At 43.9% G+C, this 24,576-nt stretch overlaps 1 protein-coding gene across 1 annotated transcript; it reads left to right on the forward strand.

Annotated features, from left to right (window-relative positions):
* The first annotated feature begins 4,269 nt into the window (after nt 1-4,269).
* On the forward strand, nt 4,270-5,385 carry LOC136479257 (receptor-like protein EIX1). Its single transcript, XM_066477183.1, has one exon. The coding sequence runs from the start codon at nt 4,270-4,272 to the stop codon at nt 5,383-5,385; it is 1,116 nt and encodes a 371-aa protein (XP_066333280.1).
* Nucleotides 5,386-24,576: the final 19,191 nt, after the last annotated feature.

The following is a 24,576-nucleotide window of genomic DNA, read 5'->3' on the forward strand; positions in this document are numbered from 1 at the left end:
TGGATCTGTGCTGCCCATGGCATTTTCGGTGTGCAGGATTGTGCGGTGGTGGCCGTGATCGATGTATAGTCATCAACACTGGATCTTGCTGGGCGTTGGCGTGCTGTCGTTGGAAGTGGGTTGGGTGCTAGGTGAAAGTCTTCGTCTTGCTGTTGGGCTGACGACAACGACGTCTTTGGGATCCATATTCCTTGGAGGCGCCTGTCGATGCACCCCTCCTCTCTCGATGTGGATCTTGCAGGTAAAATCATTGTCCATGTTGGATGGGCAGCGGCGGCGTGCCTACGTCGTGTTCCTTCCTGAAGGCATTGTCTTTGTAGTTCCACGTGTGGTTCCCACTTCGGCACCAGTAATTAGATTGTTAGGTGACAGGGAATAATGGATGAGATGACCGCTTGAATGAACACGCTATGTAACAGTCCTCTAACACACTGGAACTGATCCTGCCATTCTACCTACCATACCATGGCTTCCAATAGAACCACTCACAGGAAGCTGAACATAGGGACATTATTATCCATCGTTGCCACCATGCTGGATCGCCGAGCTGCCATGCTCGTGTTGTTCAGCTGCTTCTTGTTCCCTGCTCACCACGCATGCACAGCAGCAGCCCCAGCCAGCCGCCAGTGGTAACAGAAAGGGTCCGAGCTGCATACCGCACGAGAGGGACACCCTGCTGGCATTCAAGCAAGGTGTCACCTGGGACCCTGCAGGCCGCCTCAACGCGTGGCAGCGAGACGGTGATCACGGCGAGCAGGACTGCTGCCGGTGGAGAGGCGTCAGGTGCAGCAACCGAACTGGCCGATCAACCTGATTTGGTCGGCCAGGTAAGTCCTTTGCTTGCTCTGGATCATCTAGAGCATCTTGACTTCAGCGAGAACGAACTAGAGGGGCCAACTGGTCATATTCCTAAGTTCTTGGGCTCTCTCAAGTATCTCAACCTCTCTGGCATACTACTCTCAAGAGCTTCAACTAAATTTAGCCAACGCATGCATGAATCAAAGTGTATGCAGAAGTTGTTACATAATGTTGCTGGTTTTCTTTTTGGAATGAAATGTGATATCCACACCCTTTGCCGTAAGAGTTGTAATATCACTACCTTATGATGACATGGCCAAATGAAATACTAATAATAATTCGGCCTTGTGCTTATGTTGATCACAGTGTCCCTGTTTTGGTGTCAGATTCTGCCTAATTGCTTACTCGTGTTGTGGTGCCATGTTTCCATGTTCGTCATCCACATCAAGGAAGGCTCACGTCTCCAACATGACCATTGTTTCCATGCTCGTCGTCAACCGTTAATTGCTGAAGTGAGAAAGAGGTGACTGCACTTATGTTCAGTGTAGAATGAGCACACAACTTACAGACACACGTAATATCCACATCCACATTAAATTTCATGGTTGATTGCTCTGATTTTACATTTGGCTGACATCTCTTCCAGATGGAGATGGGTCCCACCTCTCTTCCAGATGGACGGCTACCGTGTGGGCCCACTCTGACTTTGATCCAGCAGTTCAAAATCGGTTCCTGTGTGGTGTTGCTTAGGTAGATGGATTGCACTGGTTGTTCTCAAAAAAAAAAATAGATGGATTGCACTGGCATTCAGAAGTCTTTGCTGGCAAAACATTGTTTTAGTTCGGAGATTGTATGATTGAGCAGCTGATCTCCTCTCCTGTGTCCTGCCGGTTACTTAAAAACAAAACAGTTGCATACTCAAAGTACACTATAAGTAACATTCACTTACAAACATTGAACAGGCAAGGGGAGCAAATTTCTCAGAAATTGAAGAGCCCAATATATGAGCACAGTTTCCCTGGTGGAGTACACTGCTACAGCCGGAGTTCCACTGCCTACTTGCCTAGTGACGAACATGCATGGTACCTTGTAATCTTGACGACGCACTGGAGAGGTGCCAGTAAAATAGGGTGCATAATGAGTTTGACATGCAGTAGTACTCTGGACACATTTGAGATTACTTTATGACTAGACGTAAAAATTAAAGGTATAGTCAGCAGCATGATTGTTCACTACTGGAAACAATAGCTTTGCCGTGTGTCGGCGAAGCCCAAAAAACACTCAACAAAGGCTTTGCCGAGTGTTACACTCGGCAAACAGCACATGGCGTACACAGTGCTGTCAAAAGTTTCTTTGCCGAGTGTTTTTTATCGGGCACTCGACAAAGACTTTGCCGAGTGCTAAAACCGACGCTCGGTAAAAAAAAAGCAATGTCACGGCGCGGAGACGGTCATGGCGCGTTTGCCGAGTGTGAATGATCTAGCAGGGCCAACGGGTCGTCTTCCCGAGTTCTTGGGCTCTCTAAAGAATCTCAAGTATGTTGACCCCTCTGGCATACCTCCCCAGCTTGGCAACTTGTCAAAGGCTACAGTATCTAGATCTTTCCAACTGGATGGGAGGCACGAACTCGATGGATCTCTCATGGTTAACACACATTCCTTCCATACAATATCTTAACTTGGACGGAGTGGACCTCAGCACAGTAGCGGATTGGCCTCGTGTCATGAATATGCTTCCTTCTTTGAGGGCCCTCCATCTTTCAGGCTGCTCTCTTGCAAGCGCAAACCAGTCGCTGCCACACCTGAACCTTACAAACCTCGAGGAGCTGGATGCCTCTTGGAACTCCTTCCACCATCCAATGGTGACCAGCTGGTTCTGGAACATAACAAGCCTTAGATTCCTTGACCTCAGCTCCACTAGTATGTACGGTCAATTTCCTGATGCTCCTGGAGACATGACATCCCTGCAGGTCCTTGATCTTTCAGTTCTTTTTTATTATCATGATGATGACAAGAACATGCGCATCATGACCATGGATCTTAAGAACCTATGCAATTTGGAGGTCCTGAACCTTGAATCGACTCTTATATGGCGACGTAGCTGAGCTGTTTAGGAATCTACCTCGCTGTTCACCCAACAAATTGCAAGAATTGGACCTCGGTTTGAACCATTTAACCGGGGTGTTACCAAGATGGATAGGGCAATTCATGAGCTTGGTTGTTCTGAATCTAGGTTGGTACAACCTAAACGGACATGTCCCATATGAGATTGGAAAGCTTAGTAATCAGACCTATCTGGATCTAAATACAAATAACTGGATGGCATGATAACTGAGGAACACTTTGCTAGTGCAAGGAGCTTGCAATATATAGACTTGTCATATAATGCCCTCAAGATTGAGATCAGCGTGGACTGGCAACCACCTTCTACATTAGAGTATGTATACTTTGCATCCTGCCAGATGGCCCACTGTTTTCTGGGTGGCTTCAGTGGAATGTGAGCATCGCCTATCTTGATATCTCGAGTACAGGTATAGCTGATAGGCTTCCACAGTGGTTCTCCGATGCTTTTTCAAATGTCAAATCCATGAACATCTCCAACAATCAACTCAACGGAACTTTGCCGGCTGATATGGGCTCCATGTCACTTCAGGAACTCTACCTCAGTTCAAACAAATTAACTGGTCAGATACCCACGCTGCCACCAAACATAACGTGGTTGGACTTATCCAATAACTTGTTGTCAGGACCTCTGCCCTCTGCTACTAGATCCGCCAATCTAGACGGTCGCCACGATGAGCAAGACTGCTGCCAGTGGAGAGGCGTCCGGTGCAGCAACCGAACTGGCCACGTCCACGAGCTTCGACTTGGAGCTGGAGGCACCTTCCAACCATATTTGGCCGGCCAGATAAGTCCTTCCTTGCTTGCTCTGGATCACCTAGAGCACCTTGACCTCAGCGGGAATGATCTAGCAGGGCCAACGGGTCGTCTTCCTGAGTTCTTGGGCTCTCTAAAGAATCTCAAGTATCTTAACCTCTCTGGCATACCATTCTACGGTGGCGTGCCTCCCCAGCTTGGCAACTTGTCAAGGCTGCAGTATCTAGATCTTTCCAATTCCAATTCCAACTGGATGGGAGGCACGAACTCGATGGATCTCTCATGGTTAACACACATTCCTTCCATACAATATCTTTACTTGGACAGAGTGAACCTCAGTACAGTAGTGGATTGGCCTCGTGTCATGAATATGCTTCCTTCTTTGAGGGCCCTCCATCTTTCATTCTGCTCTCTTGCAAGCGCAAACCAGTCGCTGCCACACCTGAACCTTACAAATCTCAAGGAGCTCGATGCCTCCTGGAACTCCTTCCACCATCCAATGGTGACCAGCTGGTTCTAGAACATAACAAGCCTTAGATTCCTTTACCTTAGATACACTAGTATGTACGGTCAATTTCCGGATGCTCTTGGAGACATGACATCCCTGCAAGTCCTTGATCTTTCATTTAATTATTATGATGATGACTATGACGATGGGAAGGACCGCATCATGACCATGGATCTGAAGAATCTATGCAATTTGGAGGTTCTCAACCTTGATTTGTCTCACTTATATGGCGACGTAGCTGAGCTGTTTAGGAATCTACCTCGATGTTCACCCAACAAATTGCAAGAATTGGACCTCGGTTGGAACAATTTAACTGGGATGTTACCAAGATGGATAGGGCAATTCATGAGCTTGGTTGTTCTGAATCTAGGTTGGAACTACATCACACGACATGATCCATATGAGATTGGTAAGCTTAGTAATCTAACCGATCTGGATCTATATACAATTAAACTGGATGGCACGATAACTGAGGAACACTTTGCTAGTGCAAGGAGCTTGCAATATATAGACTTGTCAAATAATGCCCTCAAGATTGAGATCAGCTCGGACTGGCAACCACCATCTACATTAGAGTATGTATCCTTTGCATCCTGCCAGATGGGCCCACTATTTCCTGGGTGGCTTCAGTGGAATGTGAACATCACCCATCTTGATATATCGAGTGCAGGTATAGCTGATAGGATTCCACAATGGTTCTCCGATGTCTTTTCAAATGTTTGGTTCATGGACATCTCCAACAATCAACTCAACAGAACTTTGCCGGCTGATATGGGCTCCATGTCACTTCTACAACTCTACCTCAGTTCAAACAAATTAACTGGTCAGATACCCACGCTGCCACAAAACTTAACGTGGTTGGACTTATCCAATAACTTGTTGTTAGGACTCACTGGTCACTCTGCTATTGGATCCGCCAATCTAAGACAGCTTTCTCTGTTCTCCAACCGCCTCGCTGGTCATATTCCTGAATCCTTTTGTAAATTTCAGAGACTGGGTGTTTTGGACTTATCCAACAATTTTTTGGAGGGAGAACTCCCGTCATGCCTCAGGGTAATGGAATTTATGAAATTTGTAGCCTTAAGTAACAATAGTTTGTCAGGAAAGTTCCCGTCTTTTCTGCAAAAATTGACAAATGTGAAGTTCCTAGATTTGTCTCAGAACAAATTCTCTGGAAGATTGCCAATGTGGATTGGAAGTTAACATCATTAAGAGTTATACGATTAAGTCACAACAAGTTCTTTGGTAGCATTCCAATTAACATCACAAACCTTTCTTGCCTTCAGTACATGGATCTAAATAACAATAAAATATCAGGCTCTCTGCCCATCTACCTATCAAATCTTAAATTTATGACAAATGTATACATGATGGGTTGTTATCACGGCCCTGATACAATTGGTTCTCACCTTAATGGTTTGTCTATGGTCTGGAAGGGGCAGGACTTGAACTATGGTTCCATTCAAAGAATTTTGGCACAAGTATGACGAGCATTGATTTATCTTCAAACGACTTAACCGGTGAAATTCTAGAAGAAATAGTTGTTCTTGATGCGCTTGTGAATTTGAATCTATCAAGGAACCACTTGACTGGAGTTATTCCAAAGAAGATCGGGGAAATGCGATCACTGCAATCATTGGACCTCTCGAGGAACATGCTTTCAGGGGAAATACCAGCCACTCTATCAAATCTTACGTTCTTAAGTTACTTGGAATTATCATACAACGATCTTACAGGAAGAATTCCATCGGGAGTACAGCATGATACCCTGTATGTAGAGTATCCATCTATGTACATTGGCAACATCGGTATTTGTGGACATCCTCTTCAAAACAATTGCTTGAGCGAGCGTCATGCACCAAAGCAGGGTGGCCTAGGAAGAACTGAAGAAGATTGTGGGATACCATTCTTTTATCTTGGACTCGAGTGCGGCTTCATGGTTGGTACATGGATTGCATTTGGTGTTTTGTTGTTCAAGAGAAACTGGAGAATTGCTTGCTTTCGACTCTCGGACAAGTTGTACAACAAAGTATATGTCCATGTTGCTACATGGGCAAGATCAAGACAAACACAAACTGATTAGCAAGCATGAAGCAAAGGCGATGGTCGGCGCTTCAACTAAAATTAGCCAATGCATGCATGTATGAATAATGGAAGCGGGAGAGAAGTCTGTTCAGGAGTGCTTTGAATTTTGTTACTACCAGTATTACATATTGCCTTGGTTTTCTTTACGAAATGAAGATTTGTGTGTCCGTGTTTATCTCTTATATCATGTAATAAACTGAGTACCGACACTTGATCATTGGCCAGCATTAGTGTTTGTTGTACAAGATAGATATTAGTTGTTAGTATATAGATAACATAAGTATGTTGTAAACTCTGGCTGATCTTCAGGATGTTGGTTTGTAGTCTGTACAAGACGTTCGCCTGGTCAGCTCAGGACGCTATATAACACGTAGACGCGGCCTCTACAGAGGTTAACACGCTTCACCAAGTTTTACAGTAATAATTATTTCCTAATGATGATGAACATTAAGACATGGTCAATCAATTCTATGTAGCGCTTCAGGCGGCACTACATCATTGGTCCCTGTGGGCCATGGTAGTCGGATCCGGCAACCTAAATACGACCTATCGTTGCATGTTCCACGCTCATCGTCCACATTAGGGCTTGTTTGGCTGCACCCGTATCCACCTTAGTCCACGTGGGTTGAAGTGGATTGAGGTAAATACAATGTGCAGCCAAACAAGGCTTGGCGTGCCGTGGAATTTTAGTGTACCTAGGCGAGGGATGATATGAATCAAAATATCATGGTCTCATCTGCAACCAAAGTGTTACATATAAGCAACATTCACTTACCATACACATTGAACATGAAAGCAGCGAACAAGGAGAGCAAATTTCTCAGAAATTGAAGAGCCGAAGACATGAGCACCGCTTAACTGGTGGAGCAGTAGTATACTACTACACCTGCAGTACCGCTACCTACAAACTGGAGAGCACTGCTAGTCAAAATCTCAAATGGGATAGTACTACTTTTTATGATCAGGCAAATAAAAAAAAAGTTTTCTTAAAAAAAATAAAAATAAAGTTTATATATAGTCACCAGCATGATCTTTGTTACCGTACCATCGCAAGGGAATAATCACGTTCAATCTGCCCACACTCGACTCAACACAAAACTGCTAATATGGTCATAATAACAAAACGAAAACTGAACCAAGAAATGATGATGGTCCGGTTCTGGTTCTCTTCATCATAGACGAAAAGCAACACATAAGGCAGTCTAAGATGATAAGCAAATGATTTATTCACAGCTCTAAACAAGTTATAAACTAAATCCAATGTTTTCCTAAACGGTAAACGGTCTTTACATGGTCGCCCTTCGTTTAGCGTTTAGGCTGTTTACACGGTGTTTAAACGAAGTTAAACGGTTTTGTACTTAAAAAAAAATACATATAATTATATATGTGCATGTAAAAAATCAAGTATTCTAGCATTTATACATATTTATCCGAGTAAAAATCAATTATTTTGGTATGTATATATATTTATGCATGTGAAAAGAACCAAATATAGATATTTATGCATGTAACATATCAAGTGTACACATTTATAAATATAATAAACTTAAGTATACAAATTTATCCATACAAAACTAAACTAGATTTACCTCGTTTTCGCCTAAACAACCGTTTAAACAGCTGTTTAGCCCGTTTAATGTTGTTTATCTCCGTTCCGTTTAGGCCGTTTAGACTGTTTTTCCCGTTTTTTTTACCGTTTAAATGGACAACCGTTTAATTTTCGTTTACCCCTAAACAAAACAGTTTACCACCATTTACCATTTACTGGCGGTTTAGGCCGTTTAGGCGAACACTGACTAAATCAGGCACCACCAAAAAAACAAGAACGCAACTTCACCAAAAGGCTACAGATCGAACTGTGTAACCTTTATAGAGTAAATCTTAGCAATTCCAACTTTCCAACAACCAACGGCCACTTGCAGGTTGGTAGCTGCAACGGCTGCTGCTGCATCTATCCCTTCCATAGCTACCTTTTAGGCTTTTACATACCACATGCTGGGACTTGGACGGCGCTGGCATCGTCGCCGCCCTAGGCGCGCCCCTGATCCGCCGTGGCCCGCGGGGCTATTTTCCAGTGGAGCGAGACGACGACGTCTGCGAGCCGGCTTTCATGCATGGACAGCGCCAGCGACGACAACGCCCTGGGCCTGTCGGCCCTGTCCGCCCGCGGGGCAGTTTTTCCAGCGGAGCCGGAGGGAGACGACGCCCGTGAGGTGGCTTTCACTGACGACAGCGCCGGGGACGCCAACGTGAGCCGCCAGCGCTTGACGCGCGGCGCGAGGTCGTCGGCGGGCCCAAGAGTACGTGGCGACGGTCCTCTTGACGGCGGCGGTCTTGTTGGTGTTGAGTGAAGGAGCAAGAGGAAGCCATGTGTGCAGTGTGCTGTGGGCGTAGCGTGCTTAGCTTCCTCGGCGCTGGAGGGGGGAGGCGACGTACCTATGGAGGAGAGAGGCATGACAGTGTGGTGCGGGCGACAGCTGCTGGCTTTGTGTAGTGAAGGCGTGAAGTAGGAGGACGTCTCACCTCAGACAAGCTTGGTCACGGTTACTGTTGTGCTCAAATTTTATATTATTTTTGAACATTTAATGACTCCTACTACCGGAAATAGTATAATTGCCGAATGCCTAAGAATTTGCCGAGTGTATTCTATCGGGCACTCGGCAAATATCCTATTTACTGAGTGTTTTGAATTCAACACTCGGCAAACATATAGCACTCGGCAAAACCCAACTTTGCCGAGTGCCTAATAAAAAACACTCGGCAAACTACAACGAAACACTCGTCAAACACGAACACTCGGCAAAGTATAGGCACGTGCGCTGGGTGTGTGGCGGCCATGTGATGGCCGTTGGGTGCGTCGCCCTGCCGTTAGAACTTTGCCGAGTGTCCGTTAGAGACACTCGGCAAAGACAAGATTTGCCGAGTGTTTTTTATTGACACTCGGCAAAATAATGTTGTTGCTGAGTATTTTTTATTGGCACTCGGAAAAATAATAAATTTTTTCCTCTCCTGCCCTCCAAATTTTTCTACTCTCCACATACAACATGTGGTAATACATGTTAAATTTTGATATATTTCTGGATCAGTTTGCTATATTTAATTAATTTATTGCATTTAGAGGAATTATTTGGTTTAAGTCAAATTTGAACTGCAAGTGATTCAAATAATGGAATAAATTGAGTGGAGAAATCATATTCATGTTATTGAGTCCATTTTAGGGCCTTACTCGGGAAATGAAAAGAAATTTCGAACATTTTGTTCAGAAAACACGACCACGAACGTGTGGCCGAATGGTTTTTAAATTCTAAAAAAAGCAAACGAAGTCTGAAAATGGCGAGATTTGTCAAGATCTCCTAATATCATACGTGGAGACTGTGGAAAAATTTGAGAAGGTTTCGCACAATTTGTCACGTACGACGCTTACAAACCGAAGCATCTCCGAAGAAGAATCGTAGCGTTGAGAAGGATCCGGTAAGATTTGGAGTCAAAGTGATGGTCGAATTGGGGTTTGACTTCAAAACTTTTTTGTATAGGCAATAGACAACATAGATTGGTTCACGTCAAATTTTGGTAATTTTTTGGATCTGTTTGATAATTTTAATTTATTAACTGCAATTATAGAATTTTAATTGATATAAATTGAATTTGAGCTATAACTGCATGAAATAATGGATTAATATTCATAGAAAAATCAAATATGCATTGTTGAATGAATTTGACAAGGTATTTTCAAATTACATCATAACAAATTTAGTAAAACACGTTATGAAGAAGTCGGATGAGTGGGCATGAAATATCAATTTATTTTGCCAAGTGTTAACTGTACGACACTCGGCAAACAATATAGTTGCCGAGTGTCATATAGTGGACACTCGGCAATATACCCAAGCCAGCCCCACTTACAGGTACCGTACCGGTTGGAGATTGAAAAAAAAACAATGCCGAGTGCCCGCAATTTGGCACTCGGCATACCTTTACATTGCCGAGTGTCAAATCGCGGGCACTCGGCAACGCCCTTTGGTTTTTACCCTATCCGGCTGCACAGTTACTCACACACACTCACCCGCACACACACGCACATTGTGCCGCGCCGCCGGACCGCCACCCCCCACCCCGCGCCGCCGGACCGCCCTCCGCCATCGGGCCGCCACCCCCCGTAGCCATGCCGCCACCCTCCGCCGCCGGGTGGCCGCCCCCCAGCAGCCGGTCCCCCGCCTTCCCGTGCCGCCGCCGCCGGCCCCTCCCGACCCCCGGCGCGACGCCCCTCCTGGCCACGGCACCATCTCCGGACTCCCGAGGGGACCATCACCGCCGCCGAGCACGCCCGCCGCCAACCCTTCCTCCTCCCACCCGCGCCGCCGCCTCCAAGTCCCACCCGCCCCACCCCGCTGCTACTGGCCCAGCCCCAGAATGGCATCGCGCGCCGGGAGATCCGGTAAGCTTCGGCCCGATTCTCAACTCTCCCCTCCCCCATCCTCTCTTGGAGAGGGCTGAGCAATCGAATCGAATCGAATCAAACCCTCCTTCTGTGCTTCGATTGGGGTCCCGTTCTCTTCAGCATTGACCTCAGCGGTTTCCTTTTGGACAATGCTGCTGGTTTTGCTGGTTGTTTCTACCATCTACGAGCGCGTACGTACGTGTGTCCGAGACGACGGACTGATGTTCCCCCCACTTTTTCGTTATGTTCTGCAGGTAACCAAGTCTAGCTGAAGTGACGAGTGGCAGCCTTGTTCCACCGTGCGGCTTCTGCTTGGCTGGTAAACTCACTACTATGCTCCTGCAGATGGAGAATGCCGTTCGATTATATATAAATTGTTCATGTATCGTCTTTCACCTGCTTGTATTGTATTGTTGCCTTGACGGCTTCTAGTGCCTATTGTTACTTGCCCTCTAATGCATGTACGGACAATGTGATCTTCTTGACAAGCTCAGTTAAGCCTTCGTAAGACAACCTATATGTTCCGGTGCTGCTTCCATATCTGTGTTGGTACACGATGCCTTTCCCTGAGTCCGGTTCTGCCCAATCTTTTCAATTCTCTTGTTTTCCTTAATTGTAATGTTAAGCAATATGGTACGACAGCTCCTCTAATCATAGGAAACACCAGTAGAAAACAGACCTTTTGTCTCGGCACCATTTTTGGAGTTACTCCCGGCATTTTTTGAACCCGGGAGTGAAGGAGATTTAATCCCGGCTATACCCTCGAGCCGGGAGTAAAGGTCGCTGCCCAACGCTGCTGGCTCGGCAGGCAAACCTTTAGTCCCGGTTAGAGGCTATAACCGGGACTAAAGATCGACATTTAATCCCGGCTAGAGCCACTAACCGGGACTAAATGTTTAGTCCCGGCTGGAGGCTTTAGACGGGAATAAATATTGCTCTCTCTTCTTGGTTATAACCTCTAACCGGAAATAAAGCTTCCGCCAGTAGTTATTAAAAATAACAAATAGTTTTAGTTTATTAGTTTCATTTATATTCTTTTCTTAAGTATACTTTGATTTTTAGAGTCTTTTGTTGAAAAAAATAGTTTTAGATTTTAGGGGAAAATTATAATTTTCACACATAAGTTTTTAAGTTTTATTTTACCATATTTCGACACAAAATTCTAGTGTTTTCAATCTATAATTCACCGTATTTCGTCTCACGCGGCACAAAGAAAAATGTAATAATAAAAATAATTATCAGCAAAAACCTAAGATCTTGTGTGGGCCCATATTTTGGGGGTAAATGACTACCAAAAAAATTTCAAGTCATTTCGGCATAGGCGGAGTCGACGTGCTTCACAGAGGTATATAGAACATTTCGTCGAACCCTATCTATACACCTAGGTTCTCTGGGATTCTGAAGTCCATGTGCTTTCCAGTGCCGGATTGGTCTCAAACTTTTTTTCAAGACTGCAAATGCCCTGTGTGGGGCCACCGCCAAGTTTGAGATTTTTCTGAGCTGGTTTGGTGCTTTTTGCACTTTAATTGAATTTCCGCGTGAATTCACCGATTAATTATACGTTGAACTGAGTCCACCACCGAAAAGATCCGGAATGGTGCCAAACTTTGCCAAATGGTCTCTTGTGCCCTAGGTGACAAATCTCTGTGGAGGTCGACGCAAAATTCTAGTGTTTTCAATCTATAATTCACCATATTTCGTCTCACGCGGCACAAAGAAAAATGTAATAATAAAAATAATTATTAGAAAAACCTAAGATCTTGTGTGGGCTCATATTTTGGGGTAAATGACTGCCAAAAAAATTTCAAGCCATTTCGACATAGGCGGAGTCGACGTGCTTCACAGAGGTATATAGAACCTTTCGTCGAACCCTATCTATACACCTAGGTTCTTTGGGATTCTGAGGTCCATGTGCTTTCTAGTGCCGGATTGGTCTCAAACTTTTTCTCAAGACTGCAAATGCCCTGTGTGAGGCCACCGCCAAGTTTGAGATTTTTCTGAGCTGGTTTGGTGCTTTTTGCACTTTAATTGAATTTCCACGCAAATTCACCGATTAATTATACGTTGAACTAAGTCCACCCTCGAAAAGATCCGGAATGGTGCCAAACTTTGCCAAATGGTCTCTTGTACCCTAGGTGACAAATCTCTGTGGAGGTCGACGCAAAATTCTAGTGTTTTCAATCTATAATTCACCGTATTTCGTCTCACGCGGCATAAAGAAAAATCTAATAATAAAAATAATTATCAGAAAAACCTAAGATCTTGTGTGGGCCCATATTTTGGGGGTAAATGATTGCCAAAAAAATTTCAAGAGATTTCGACATAGGCGGAGTCAACGTGCTCCACAGAGGTATATAGAACCTTTCGTCGAACTATATCTATACACCTAGGTTCTCTGGGATTCTGAGGTCCATGTGCTTCCTAATACTGGATTGGTCTCAAACTTTTTTCTCAAGAATGCAAATGCCCTGTGTGGGGCCACCGTCAAGTTTGAGATTTTTCTGAGCTGGTTTGGTGCTTTTTGCACTTTAATTGAATTTCCGCGCGAATTCACCGATTAATTATACGTTGAACTGAGTCCACCCCCGAAAAGATCCAGAATGGTGCCAAACTTTGCCAAATGGTCTCTTGTGCCCTAGGTGACAAATCTCTGTGGAGGTCGACACAAAATTCTAGTGTTTTCAATCTATAATTCACCGTATTCCGTCTTACGCGGCACAAAGAAAAATGTAATAAGAAAAATAATTATCAGAAAAACCTAAGATCTTGTGTGGGCCCATATTTTTGGGGTAAATGACTGCCAAAAAAATTTCAAGCCATTTCAACATAGGCGGAGTCGACGTGCTTCACAGAGATATATAGAACCTTTCGTCGAACCCTGTCTATACACCTAGGTTCTCAGGGATTCTGAGGTCCATGTGCTTTCCAGTGCCGGATTGGTCTCAAACTTTTTCTCAAGACTGCAAATGCCCTGTGTGAGGCCACCACCAAGTTTGAGATTTTTCTGAGCTGGTTTGGTGCTTTTTGCACTTTAATTGAATTTCCGCGCGAATTCACCGATTAATTATACATTGAACTGAGTCCACCCCCGAAAAGATCCGGAATGGTGCCAAACTTTGCCAAATGGTCTCTTGTGTCCTAAGTGACAAATCTCTATGGAGGTCGACGCAAAATTCTAGTGTTTTCAATCTATAATTCACCATATTTCGTCTCACGCGGCACAAAGAAAAATGTAATAATAAAAATAATTATCAAAAAAACCTAAGATCCTGTGTGGGCCCATATTTTGGGGGTAAATGACTGCCAAAAAAATTTCATGCCATTTTGACATAGGCGGAGTCGACGTGCTTCACAGAGGTATATAGAACCTTTCGTCGAACCCCATCTATACACCTAGGTTCTGTGGGATTCTGAGGTCCATATGCTTTCCAGCACCGGATTGCTCTCAAACTTTTTCTTAAGACTGCAAATGCCCTGTGTGGGGCCACCGCCAAGTTTGAGATTTTTCTGAGCTGGTTTGGTGCTTTTTGCACTTTAATTGAATTTCCGCGCGAATTCACCAATTAATTATATGTTGAACTGAGTCCACCCCCGAAAAGATCCAGAATGGTGCCAAACTTTGCCAAATGGTCTCTTGTGCCCTAGGTGACAAATCTCTGTGGAGGTCGACACAAAATTCTAGTGTTTTCAATCTATAATTCACCGTATTCCGTCTTACGCGGCACAAAGAAAAATGTAATAAGAAAAATAATTATCAGAAAAACCTAAGATCTTGTGTGGGCCCATATTTTTGGGGTAAATGACTGCCAAAAAAATTTCAAGCCATTTCAACATAGGCGGAGTCGACGTGCTTCACAGAGATATATAGAACCTTTCGTCGAACCCTATCTATACACCTAGGTTCTCAGGGATTCTGAGGTCCATGTGCTTTCCAGTGCCGGATTGGTCTCAAACTTTTTCTCAAGACTGCAAATGCCCTGTGTGAGGCCACCACCAAGTTTGAGATTTTTCTGAGCTGGTTTGGTGCTTTTTGCACTTTAATTGAATTTCCGCGCGAATTCACCGATTAATTATACATTGAACTGAGTCCACCCCCGAAAAGATCCGGAATGGTGCCAAACTTTGCCAAATGGTCTCTTGTGTCCTAAGTGACAAATCTCTATGGAGGTCGACGCAAAATTCTAGTGTTTTCAATCTATAATTCACCATATTTCGTCTCACGCGGCACAAAGAAAAATGTAATAATAAAAATAATTATCAAAAAAACCTAAGATCCTGTGTGGGCCCATATTTTGGGGGTAAATGACTGCCAAAAAAATTTCATGCCATTTTGACATAGGCGGAGTCGACGTGCTTCACAGAGGTATATAGAACCTTTCGTCGAACCCCATCTATACACCTAGGTTCTGTGGGATTCTGAGGTCCATATGCTTTCCAGCACCGGATTGCTCTCAAACTTTTTCTTAAGACTGCAAATGCCCTGTGTGGGGCCACCGCCAAGTTTGAGATTTTTCTGAGCTGGTTTGGTGCTTTTTGCACTTTAATTGAATTTCCGCGCGAATTCACCAATTAATTATATGTTGAACTGAGTCCACCCCCGAAAAGATCCAGAATGGTGCCAAACTTTGCCAAATGGTCTCTTGTGCCCTAGGTGACAAATCTCTGTGGAGGTCGACACAAAATTCTAGTGTTTTCAATCTATAATTCACCGTATTCCGTCTTACGCGGCACAAAGAAAAATGTAATAAGAAAAATAATTATCAGAAAAACCTAAGATCTTGTGTGGGCCCATATTTTTGGGGTAAATGACTGCCAAAAAAATTTCAAGCCATTTCAACATAGGCGGAGTCGACGTGCTTCACAGAGATATATAGAACCTTTCGTCGAACCCTATCTATACACCTAGGTTCTCAGGGATTCTGAGGTCCATGTGCTTTCCAGTGCCGGATTGGTCTCAAACTTTTTCTCAAGACTGCAAATGCCCTGTGTGAGGCCACCACCAAGTTTGAGATTTTTCTGAGCTGGTTTGGTGCTTTTTGCACTTTAATTGAATTTCCGCGCGAATTCACCGATTAATTATACATTGAACTGAGTCCACCCCCGAAAAGATCCGGAATGGTGCCAAACTTTGCCAAATGGTCTCTTGTGTCCTAAGTGACAAATCTCTATGGAGGTCGACGCAAAATTCTAGTGTTTTCAATCTATAATTCACCATATTTCGTCTCACGCGGCACAAAGAAAAATGTAATAATAAAAATAATTATCAAAAAAACCTAAGATCCTGTGTGGGCCCATATTTTGGGGGTAAATGACTGCCAAAAAAATTTCATGCCATTTTGACATAGGCGGAGTCGACGTGCTTCACAGAGGTATATAGAACCTTTCGTCGAACCCCATCTATACACCTAGGTTCTGTGGGATTCTGAGGTCCATATGCTTTCCAGCACCGGATTGCTCTCAAACTTTTTCTTAAGACTGCAAATGCCCTGTGTGGGGCCACCGCCAAGTTTGAGATTTTTCTGAGCTGGTTTGGTGCTTTTTGCACTTTAATTGAATTTCCGCGCGAATTCACCAATTAATTATATGTTGAACTGAGTCCACCCCCGAAAAGATCCAGAATGGTGCCAAACTTTGCCAAATGGTCTCTTGTGCCCTAGGTGACAAATCTCTGTGGAGGTCGACGCAAAATTCTAGTGTTTTCAATCTATAATTTGCCGTATTTCGTCTCACGCGGCACAAAGAAAAATGTAATAATAAAAATAAATATCAGAAAAACCTAAGATCTTGTGTGGGCCCATATTTTGGGCATAAATGACTGCCAAAAAAATTTCAAGCCATTTCAACATAGGCGGAGTCAACGTGCTTCACAGAGGTATATAGAACCTTTCGTCGAACCTTATCTATACACCTAGGTTCTCTGGAATTCTGAGATCCATGTGCTTTCCAGTGCTGGATTGGTCTCAAACTTTTTCTCAAGACTACAAATGCCCTGTGTGAGGCCACCACCAAGTTTGAGATTTTTCTGAGCCGGTTTGGTGCTTTTTGCACTTTAATTGAATTTCCGCGCGAATTCACCGATTAATTATATGTTGAACTGAGTCCACCCCCAAAAAGATCCGGAATGGTGCCAAACTTTGCCAAATGGTCTCTTGTGCCCTAGGTGACAAATTTCTGTGGAGGTCGACGCAAAATTCTAGTGTTTTCAATCTATAATTCACTGTATTTCGTCTCACGCGGCACAAAGAAAAATGTAATAATAAAAATAAATATCAGAAAAACCTAAGATCTTGTTTGGGCCCATATTTTGGGGATAAATGACTACCAAAAAAATTTCAAGCCATTTCGACATAGGCGAAGTCGACGTGCTTCACAGAGGTATATAGAACCTTTCGTCGAACCCTATCTATACACCTAGGTTCTCTGGGATTCTGAGGTCCATGTGCTTTCTAGTGCTGGATTGGTCTTAAACTTTTTCTCAAGACTGCAAATGCCCTGTGTGAGGCCACCGCCAAGTTTGAGATTTTTCTGAGCTGGTTTGGTGCTTTTTGCACTTTAATTGAATTTCCACGCGAATTCACCGATTAATTATACGTTGAACTGAGTCCACCCCCGAAAAGATCCAAAATAGTGCCAAACTTTGCCAAATGGTCTCTTGTGCCCTAGGTGACAAATCTCTGTGGAGGTCGACACAAAATTCTAGTGTTTTCAATCTATAATTCACCGTATTTCGTCTCACGCGGCACAAAGAAAAATGTAATAATAAAAATAAATATCAGAAAAACCTAAGATCTTGTGTGGGCCCATATTTTGGGGATAAATGACTGCCAAAAAAATTTCAAGCCATTTCAACATAGGCGGAGTCAACGTGCTTCACAGAGGTATATAGAACCTTTCGTCGAACCCTATCTATACACCTAGGTTCTCTGGAATTCTGAGATCCATGTGCTTTCCAGTGCTGGATTGGTCTCAAACTTTTTCTCAAGACTACAAATGCCCTGTGTGAGGCCACCACCAAGTTTGAGATTTTTCTGAGCCGGTTTGGTGCTTTTTGCACTTTAATTGAATTTCCGCGCGAATTCATCGATTAATTATATGTTGAACTGAGTCCACCCCCAAAAAGATCCGGAATGGTGCCAAACTTTGCCAAATGGTCTCTTGTGCCCTAGGTGACAAATTTCTGTGGAGGTCGACGCAAAATTCTAGTGTTTTCAATCTATAATTCACCGTATTTCGTCTCACGCGGCACAAAGAAAAATGTAATAATAAAAATAAATATCAGAAAAACCTAAGATCTTGTTTGGGCCCATATTTTGGGGATAAATGACTACCAAAAAAATTTCAAGCCATTTCGACATAGGCGAAGTCGACGTGCTTCACAGAGGTATATAGAACCTTTCGTCGAACCCTATCTATACACCTAGGTTCTCTGGGATTCTGAGGTCCATGTGCTTTCTAGTGCTGGATTGGTCTCAAACTTTTTCTCAAGACTGCAAATGCCCTGTGTGAGGCCACCGCCAAGTTTGAGATTTTTCTGAGCTGGTTTGGTGCTTTCTGCACTTTAATTGAATTTCCACGCGAATTCACCGATTAATTATACGTTGAACTGAGTCCACCCCCGAAAAGATCCAAAATAGTGCCAAACTTTGCCAAATGGTCTCTTGTGCCCTAGGTGACAAATCTCTGTGGAGGTCGACACAAAATTCTAGTGTTTTCAATCTATAATTCACCGTATTTCGTCTCACGCGGCACAAAGAAAAATGTAATAAGAAAAATAATTATCAGAAAAACCTAAGATCTTGTGTGGGCCCATATTTTGGGGGTAAATGACTGCCAAAAAAATTTCAAGCCATTTTAACATAGGCGGAGTCGACGTGCTTCACAGAGGTATATAGAACCTTTCGTCGAACCCTATCTATACACCTAGGTTCTCTGGGATTCTGAGGTCCATGTGCTTTCCAGTGCTGGATTCATCTCAAACTTTTTCTCAAGACTGCAAATGCACTATGTGAGGCCACCACCAAGTTTGAGATTTTTCTGAGCTGGTTTGGTGCTTTTTGCACTTTAATTGAATTTCCGCGCGAATTCACCGATTAATTATACGTTGAACTGAGTCCACCCCCGAAAAGATCCAGAATGGTGCCAAACTTTGCCAAATGGTCTCTTGTGTCCTAGGTGACAAATCTCTGTGGAGGTCGATGCAAAATTCTAGTGTTTTCAATCTATAATTCACCGTATTTCGTCTCACGTGGCACAAAGAAAAATGAAATAATAAAAATAATTATCAGAAAAACCTAAGATCTTGTGTGGGCCCATATTTTGGGGGTAAATGACTGCCAAAAAAATTTGAAGCCATTTCGACATAGGCGGAGTTGATGTGCTTCACAGAGGTATATAAAACCTTTCGTCGAACCCTATCTATACACCTAGGTTCTTTAGGATTCTGAGGTCCAGATGCTTTCTAGTGCCGGATTGGTCTCAAACTTTTTCTCAAGACTGCAAATGCCCTGTGTGGGGCCACCGCCAAGTTTGAGATTTTTCTGAGCTGGTTTGGTGCTTTTTGCACTTTAATTGAATTTCCGCGCGAATTCACTAATTAATTATACATTGAACTGAGTCCACCCACGAAAAGATCCGGAATGGTGCCAAACTTTGCCAAATGGTCTCTTGTGCCCTAGGTGACAAATCTCTGTGGAGGTCGACGCAAAATTCTAGTGTTTTCAATCTATAATTCACCGTATTTCGTCTCACGCGGCACAAAGAAAAATGTAATAATAAAAATAAATATCAGAAAAACCTAAGATCTTGTGTGGGCCCATATTTTGGGGATAAATGACTGCAAAAAAAATTTTAAGCCATTTCGATATAGGCGGAGTCGACGTGCTTCACAGAGGTATATAGAACCTTTCGTCGAACCCTATCTATACACCTAGGTTCTCTGGGATTCTGAGGTCCATGTGCTTTCTAGTGCTGGATTGGTCTCAAACTTTTTCTCAAGACTACAAATGCCCTGTGTGAGGCCACCGCCAAGTTTGAGATTTTTCTGAGCTGGTTTGGTGCTTTTTGCACTTTAATTGAATTTCCGCGCGTATTCACCGATTAATTATATGTTGAACTGAGTCCACCCCCAAAAAGATCCAGAATGGTGCCAAACCTTGCCAAATGGTCTCTTGTGCCCTAGGTGACAAATCTCTGTGGAGGTCGACACAAAATTCTAGTGTTTTCAATCTATCATTCACCGTATTTCGTCTCACGCGGCACAAAGAAAAATGTAATAAGAAAAATAATTATCAGAAAAACCTAAGATCTTGTGTGGGCCCATATTTTGGGGGTAAATGACTGCCAAAAAAATTTCAAGCCATTTCAACATAGGCGGAGTTGACGTGCTTCACAGAGGTATATAGATCATTTCATCGAATCCTATCTATACACCTAGGTTCTCTAGGATTCTGAGGTCCATGTGCTTTACAGTGCCGGATTGGTCTCAAAATTTTTGTCAAGACTACAAATGGCCTGTGTGAGGCCACCGCCAAGTTTGAGATTTTTCTGAGCTGGTTTGGTGCTTTTTGCACTTTAATTAAATTTCCGCGCGAATTCACCGATTAATTATACGTTGAACTGAGTCCACCCCCGAAAAGATCCGGAATGGTGCCAAACTTTTCCAAATGGTCTCTTGTGCCCTAGGTGACAGATCTCTGTGGAGGTCGACGCAAAATTCTAGTGTTTTCAATCTATAATTCACCGTATTTCATCTCACGCGACACAAAGAAAAATGTAATAATAAAAATAATTATCAGAAAAACCTAAGATCTTATGTGGGCCCATATTTTGGGGGTAAATGACTGCCAAAAAAATTTCAAGCCATTTCGACATAGGCAAAATCGACGTGCTTCACAGAGGTATATAGAACCTTTCGTCGAACCCTATCTATACACCTAGGTTCTCTGGGATTCTGAGGTCCATGTGCTTTCCAGTGCCGGATTGGTCTCAAACTTTTTCTCAAGACTGCAAATGCCCTGTGTGAGGCCACCGCCAAGTTTGAGATTTTTCTGAGCTGGTTTGGTGCTTTTTGCACTTTAATTGAATTTCTGCGCAAATTCACCGATTAATTATACGTTGAACTAAGTCCACCCCCGAAAAGATCTGGAATGGTTTGCCAAATGGTCTCTTGTACCCTAGGTGACAAATCTCTGTGGAGGTCGACGCAAAATTCTAGTGTTTTCAATCTATAATTCACCGTATTTCGTCTCACGCGGCACAAAGAAAAATCTAATAAGAAAAATAATTATCAGAAAAACCTAAGATCTTGTGTGGGCTCATATTTTGGGGGTAAATGACTGCCAAAAAAATTTCAAGCCATTTCGACATAGGCGGAGTCGACGTGCTTCACAGAGGTATATAGAACCTTTCGTCGAACCCTATCTATACACCTAGGTTCTCTGGGATTCTGAGGTCCATGTGCTTTCCAGTGCCGGATTGGTCTCAAACTTTTTTCTCAAGAATGCAAATGCCCTGTGTGGGGCCACTGCCAAGTTTGAGATTTTTCTAAGCTGGTTTGGTGCTTTTTGCACTTTAATTGAATTTCCGCGCGAATTCACCGATTAATTATACGTTGAACTGAGTCCACCCCCGAAAGATCTGGAATGGTGCCAAACTTTGCCAAATGGTCTCTTGTGCCCTAGGTGATAAATCTCTGTGGAGGTCGACGCAAAATTCTAGTGTTTTCAATCTATAATTCACCATATTTCGTCTCACGCGGCACAAAGAAAAATGTAATAATAAAAATAAATATCAGAAAAACCTAAGATCTTGTGTGGGCCCATATTTTGGGGGTAAATGACTGCCAAAAAAATTTCAAGCCATTTCAACATAGGCGGAGTCGACGTGCTTCACAGAGGTATATAGAACCTTTCGTTGAACCCTATCTATACACCTAGGTTCTCTGGGATTCTGAGGTCCATGTGCTTTCTAGTGCCGGATTGGTCTCAAACTTTTTCTCAAGACTGCAAATGCCCTGTGTGAGGCCACCGCCAAGTTTGAGATTTTTCTGAGCTGGTTTGGTGCTTTTTGCACTTTAATTAAATTTCTGCGCGAATTCACCGATTAATTATACAATTATTGATGAAGAACTTAAAGATTTACGTTAAAATGATGTGAAAACAAATTTCCTGTCGAAAACCAATAGATTTAATGATTTTAATTAAAGTCTATATTTTTGCATTAGTATTTAATTTACTAAGCAAATAATATGAATTTAACATTTAAATAAAAAGAAATATATATAATACACTAACCAACCAAAAAACTGGCACGAAGTGAAATTTCCAGCCCCCTTTAGTCCCAGCTTCGATCACGGCCCGGGACGAAAGGTGGGCTGCATTTGGTGGCCCGCCAAAAATTACCTTTAGTCCCGACTGGTGGTTGGAGCCAGGACTAAAGGACCTTTAGTCCCGGCTGGTTTTTGGGGCCGGGACTAAAGGTGGACCTTTAGGCCCGGCTGGTGGTTGCAGCCCGGACTAAAGGTGACCTTTAGTCCCGAGCAGTGTTAGGAGCCGGGACTAAAGGTCAGTTCCCTTCTCTTCCTCCTCTCACTTCTCGTCTTCGACTTCATTGTCATCAGCGAGCCGCGCCGCCGATTCGGCTCCCCGTCACCAGATCGTGGATCCCAGCCACCCCGACGCCGCCCTCCTCACCGGAGGAGCCCCCGACACCGCGCCCATCACCGGAGGAGCCCCCGAGACGATGCCCCACGCGCGCCGCCTCTCGCCGCGGCCCCCACGCCAGCCTGCATGCGCCACCGGCCTCCCCGTAGGCACTCCACGACGCCGGCGCGCGCCTCCCCACCGACGACGCCCCCCCCACGGGCACTCCACGACGCCCGCACACCACCTCTCGCCAGCATCTACACGACGCCCCATGCGCACCGCCTCTCGCCGCGGCCCACGTGCCACCGGCCTCCCCACCGATGGTGGCCCCCCACGGGCACACTCCACGCGACGCCCGCGCTCGCCTCCTCGGCCACCGACGCTGGTCGGCCGCCCCACGCAGGCACCACCGCCCCCGGCGGCGAGTTTTACTTTGACCCAAATATGTGATGATGAAAGCCAAATTTCATATTGATCCAAAGAACATGTGATGATGAAATGTACAATTAATACAAACTTTACATGTGATGATGAAATGTAATATTATGTTTTAGTTTACTTTTACTTGTGTTGCTTGCGTGCATTGATCGAGCGAAAACTTTACAGTACGCGCGCGTATACGTATATTACTTTGCAGCGAATAATGCGTATTCGAAAACCAAATTAAAACAAAAAAGAATCATCAATTGAAATAAGCAGAAAAAGAAAAAAAAGACCCTTTAGTCCCGGTTGGTAATACCAACCGAGAATAAAGGGGCCAGCCCAGGCGCTGGCGTGGCTACCTTTTTAGTCCCGGTTGGTATCACCAACCGGGACTAAAGGTCCACTTCTATTCCCGGCTAATAACCCTTTATTCCCGAACTCCTATTCCCGACTGCGTAACCGGGAACAAAGGGGGTTGGCAGTCGGGAATAGAAGTCCTTTTTTTACTAGTGAAAATGTTGATGCAATTAAAACCGAACCTTTTTTTTACATATAAACATGAACATCTGGAACTTGAGATCACAAACATGCGTAATAACAGAAAAACTATGATTTGGGTTTGACTTGGAATTTTTGGAGACTATTTGCAAAACCTGGGCATTTCTGGTAACATGAACATGCCTAATAATATGTACAAAATGAATGTTTCTCACTTGTTGCTTGGCGATTATATGAGCATCGTGAAGTGAATAACTCAAAGCTGGTTGTAGTTGCACGCAAAACTTGCTGCCTATGGCTGCTGCCACAACACACAAGCTAGTTGGACACCTGGGTACTTCGTTGTCACTCTAGGTGCTAGGTGCCAAGACGCTGCCGCCTAGCTCCTAACTTGCCTAATAGAACACTGGTCAGTCGATTGCGTCTTTCTGCCACTGTAGAAATAAGAGTTACATATTATTTATGTACTGGATATGCACTTCCAAGATTGATTTAATTTCAGCAGACAAGTGACATGACAATAATTATGAAATATTTGATGTTAAGACATGATGAAACTAAGACTTTCCATGCCAATGATTGACATTCTTTTAATGATCTCGCTATACACTTACTGACCCGATGCATTTGGTTCTCTATTATCTTCAACTTGCAGGATTTTGCCACCGCTCCCTGCCCCGCCCCACCGCCTGGTTCTGCGTTGCCCTCCCGCCGCCCCACAACTTGCCATCGTTTTGCAAGGTATAAGATGTGTATGTGGTTGTCGGCCATCGTGCCATTTGTTGTCGAGTGTGTGTGGTTGTTGGCCATCGTGCCATTTTATTTGTTGCAGGTTTTGGAAACCTCCCTGTGCAGGGGAGGTGCTGCCAAAATTTAGATTTGACACTATTATGTTCCTTTTATTGCATGAGAGGCTATTACAACGTCCTCAACTCGTCACTTTGCTGGACGGCAAGGTGAGGCATAAAAGATCCTTCGTTCCGTATCATGTTCGTATATCACGTAACCTAGCTAGGCGTCTCCCGTTCAAAAGAGATATGGTTTGAAATATGCAGATCTTTGCATATCTATAACCGTATTTGTTTCGAATTGTCCACGTTTTTTGGACAGCCCGAGGATGTGTAGATGCGGTTAGTTTCCATGCTCTACTTCGATCCGTGATAGAGTTTCGGCAGCATCTCCCTGTTGTTCTCCGGATACACAATCTCACTTTTAGGACTTGTATTTGGAGAACTGCGGGGAGGTGCTGCCGAAATTCTGTCTCAGATAGGAGTAGAGCATGGAAACTAACCCCATCTACACATCCTT

Source organism: Miscanthus floridulus, chromosome 9 (assembly GCF_019320115.1).
Source record: "Miscanthus floridulus cultivar M001 chromosome 9, ASM1932011v1, whole genome shotgun sequence".
NCBI classification, from domain to species: domain Eukaryota; kingdom Viridiplantae; phylum Streptophyta; class Magnoliopsida; order Poales; family Poaceae; genus Miscanthus; species Miscanthus floridulus.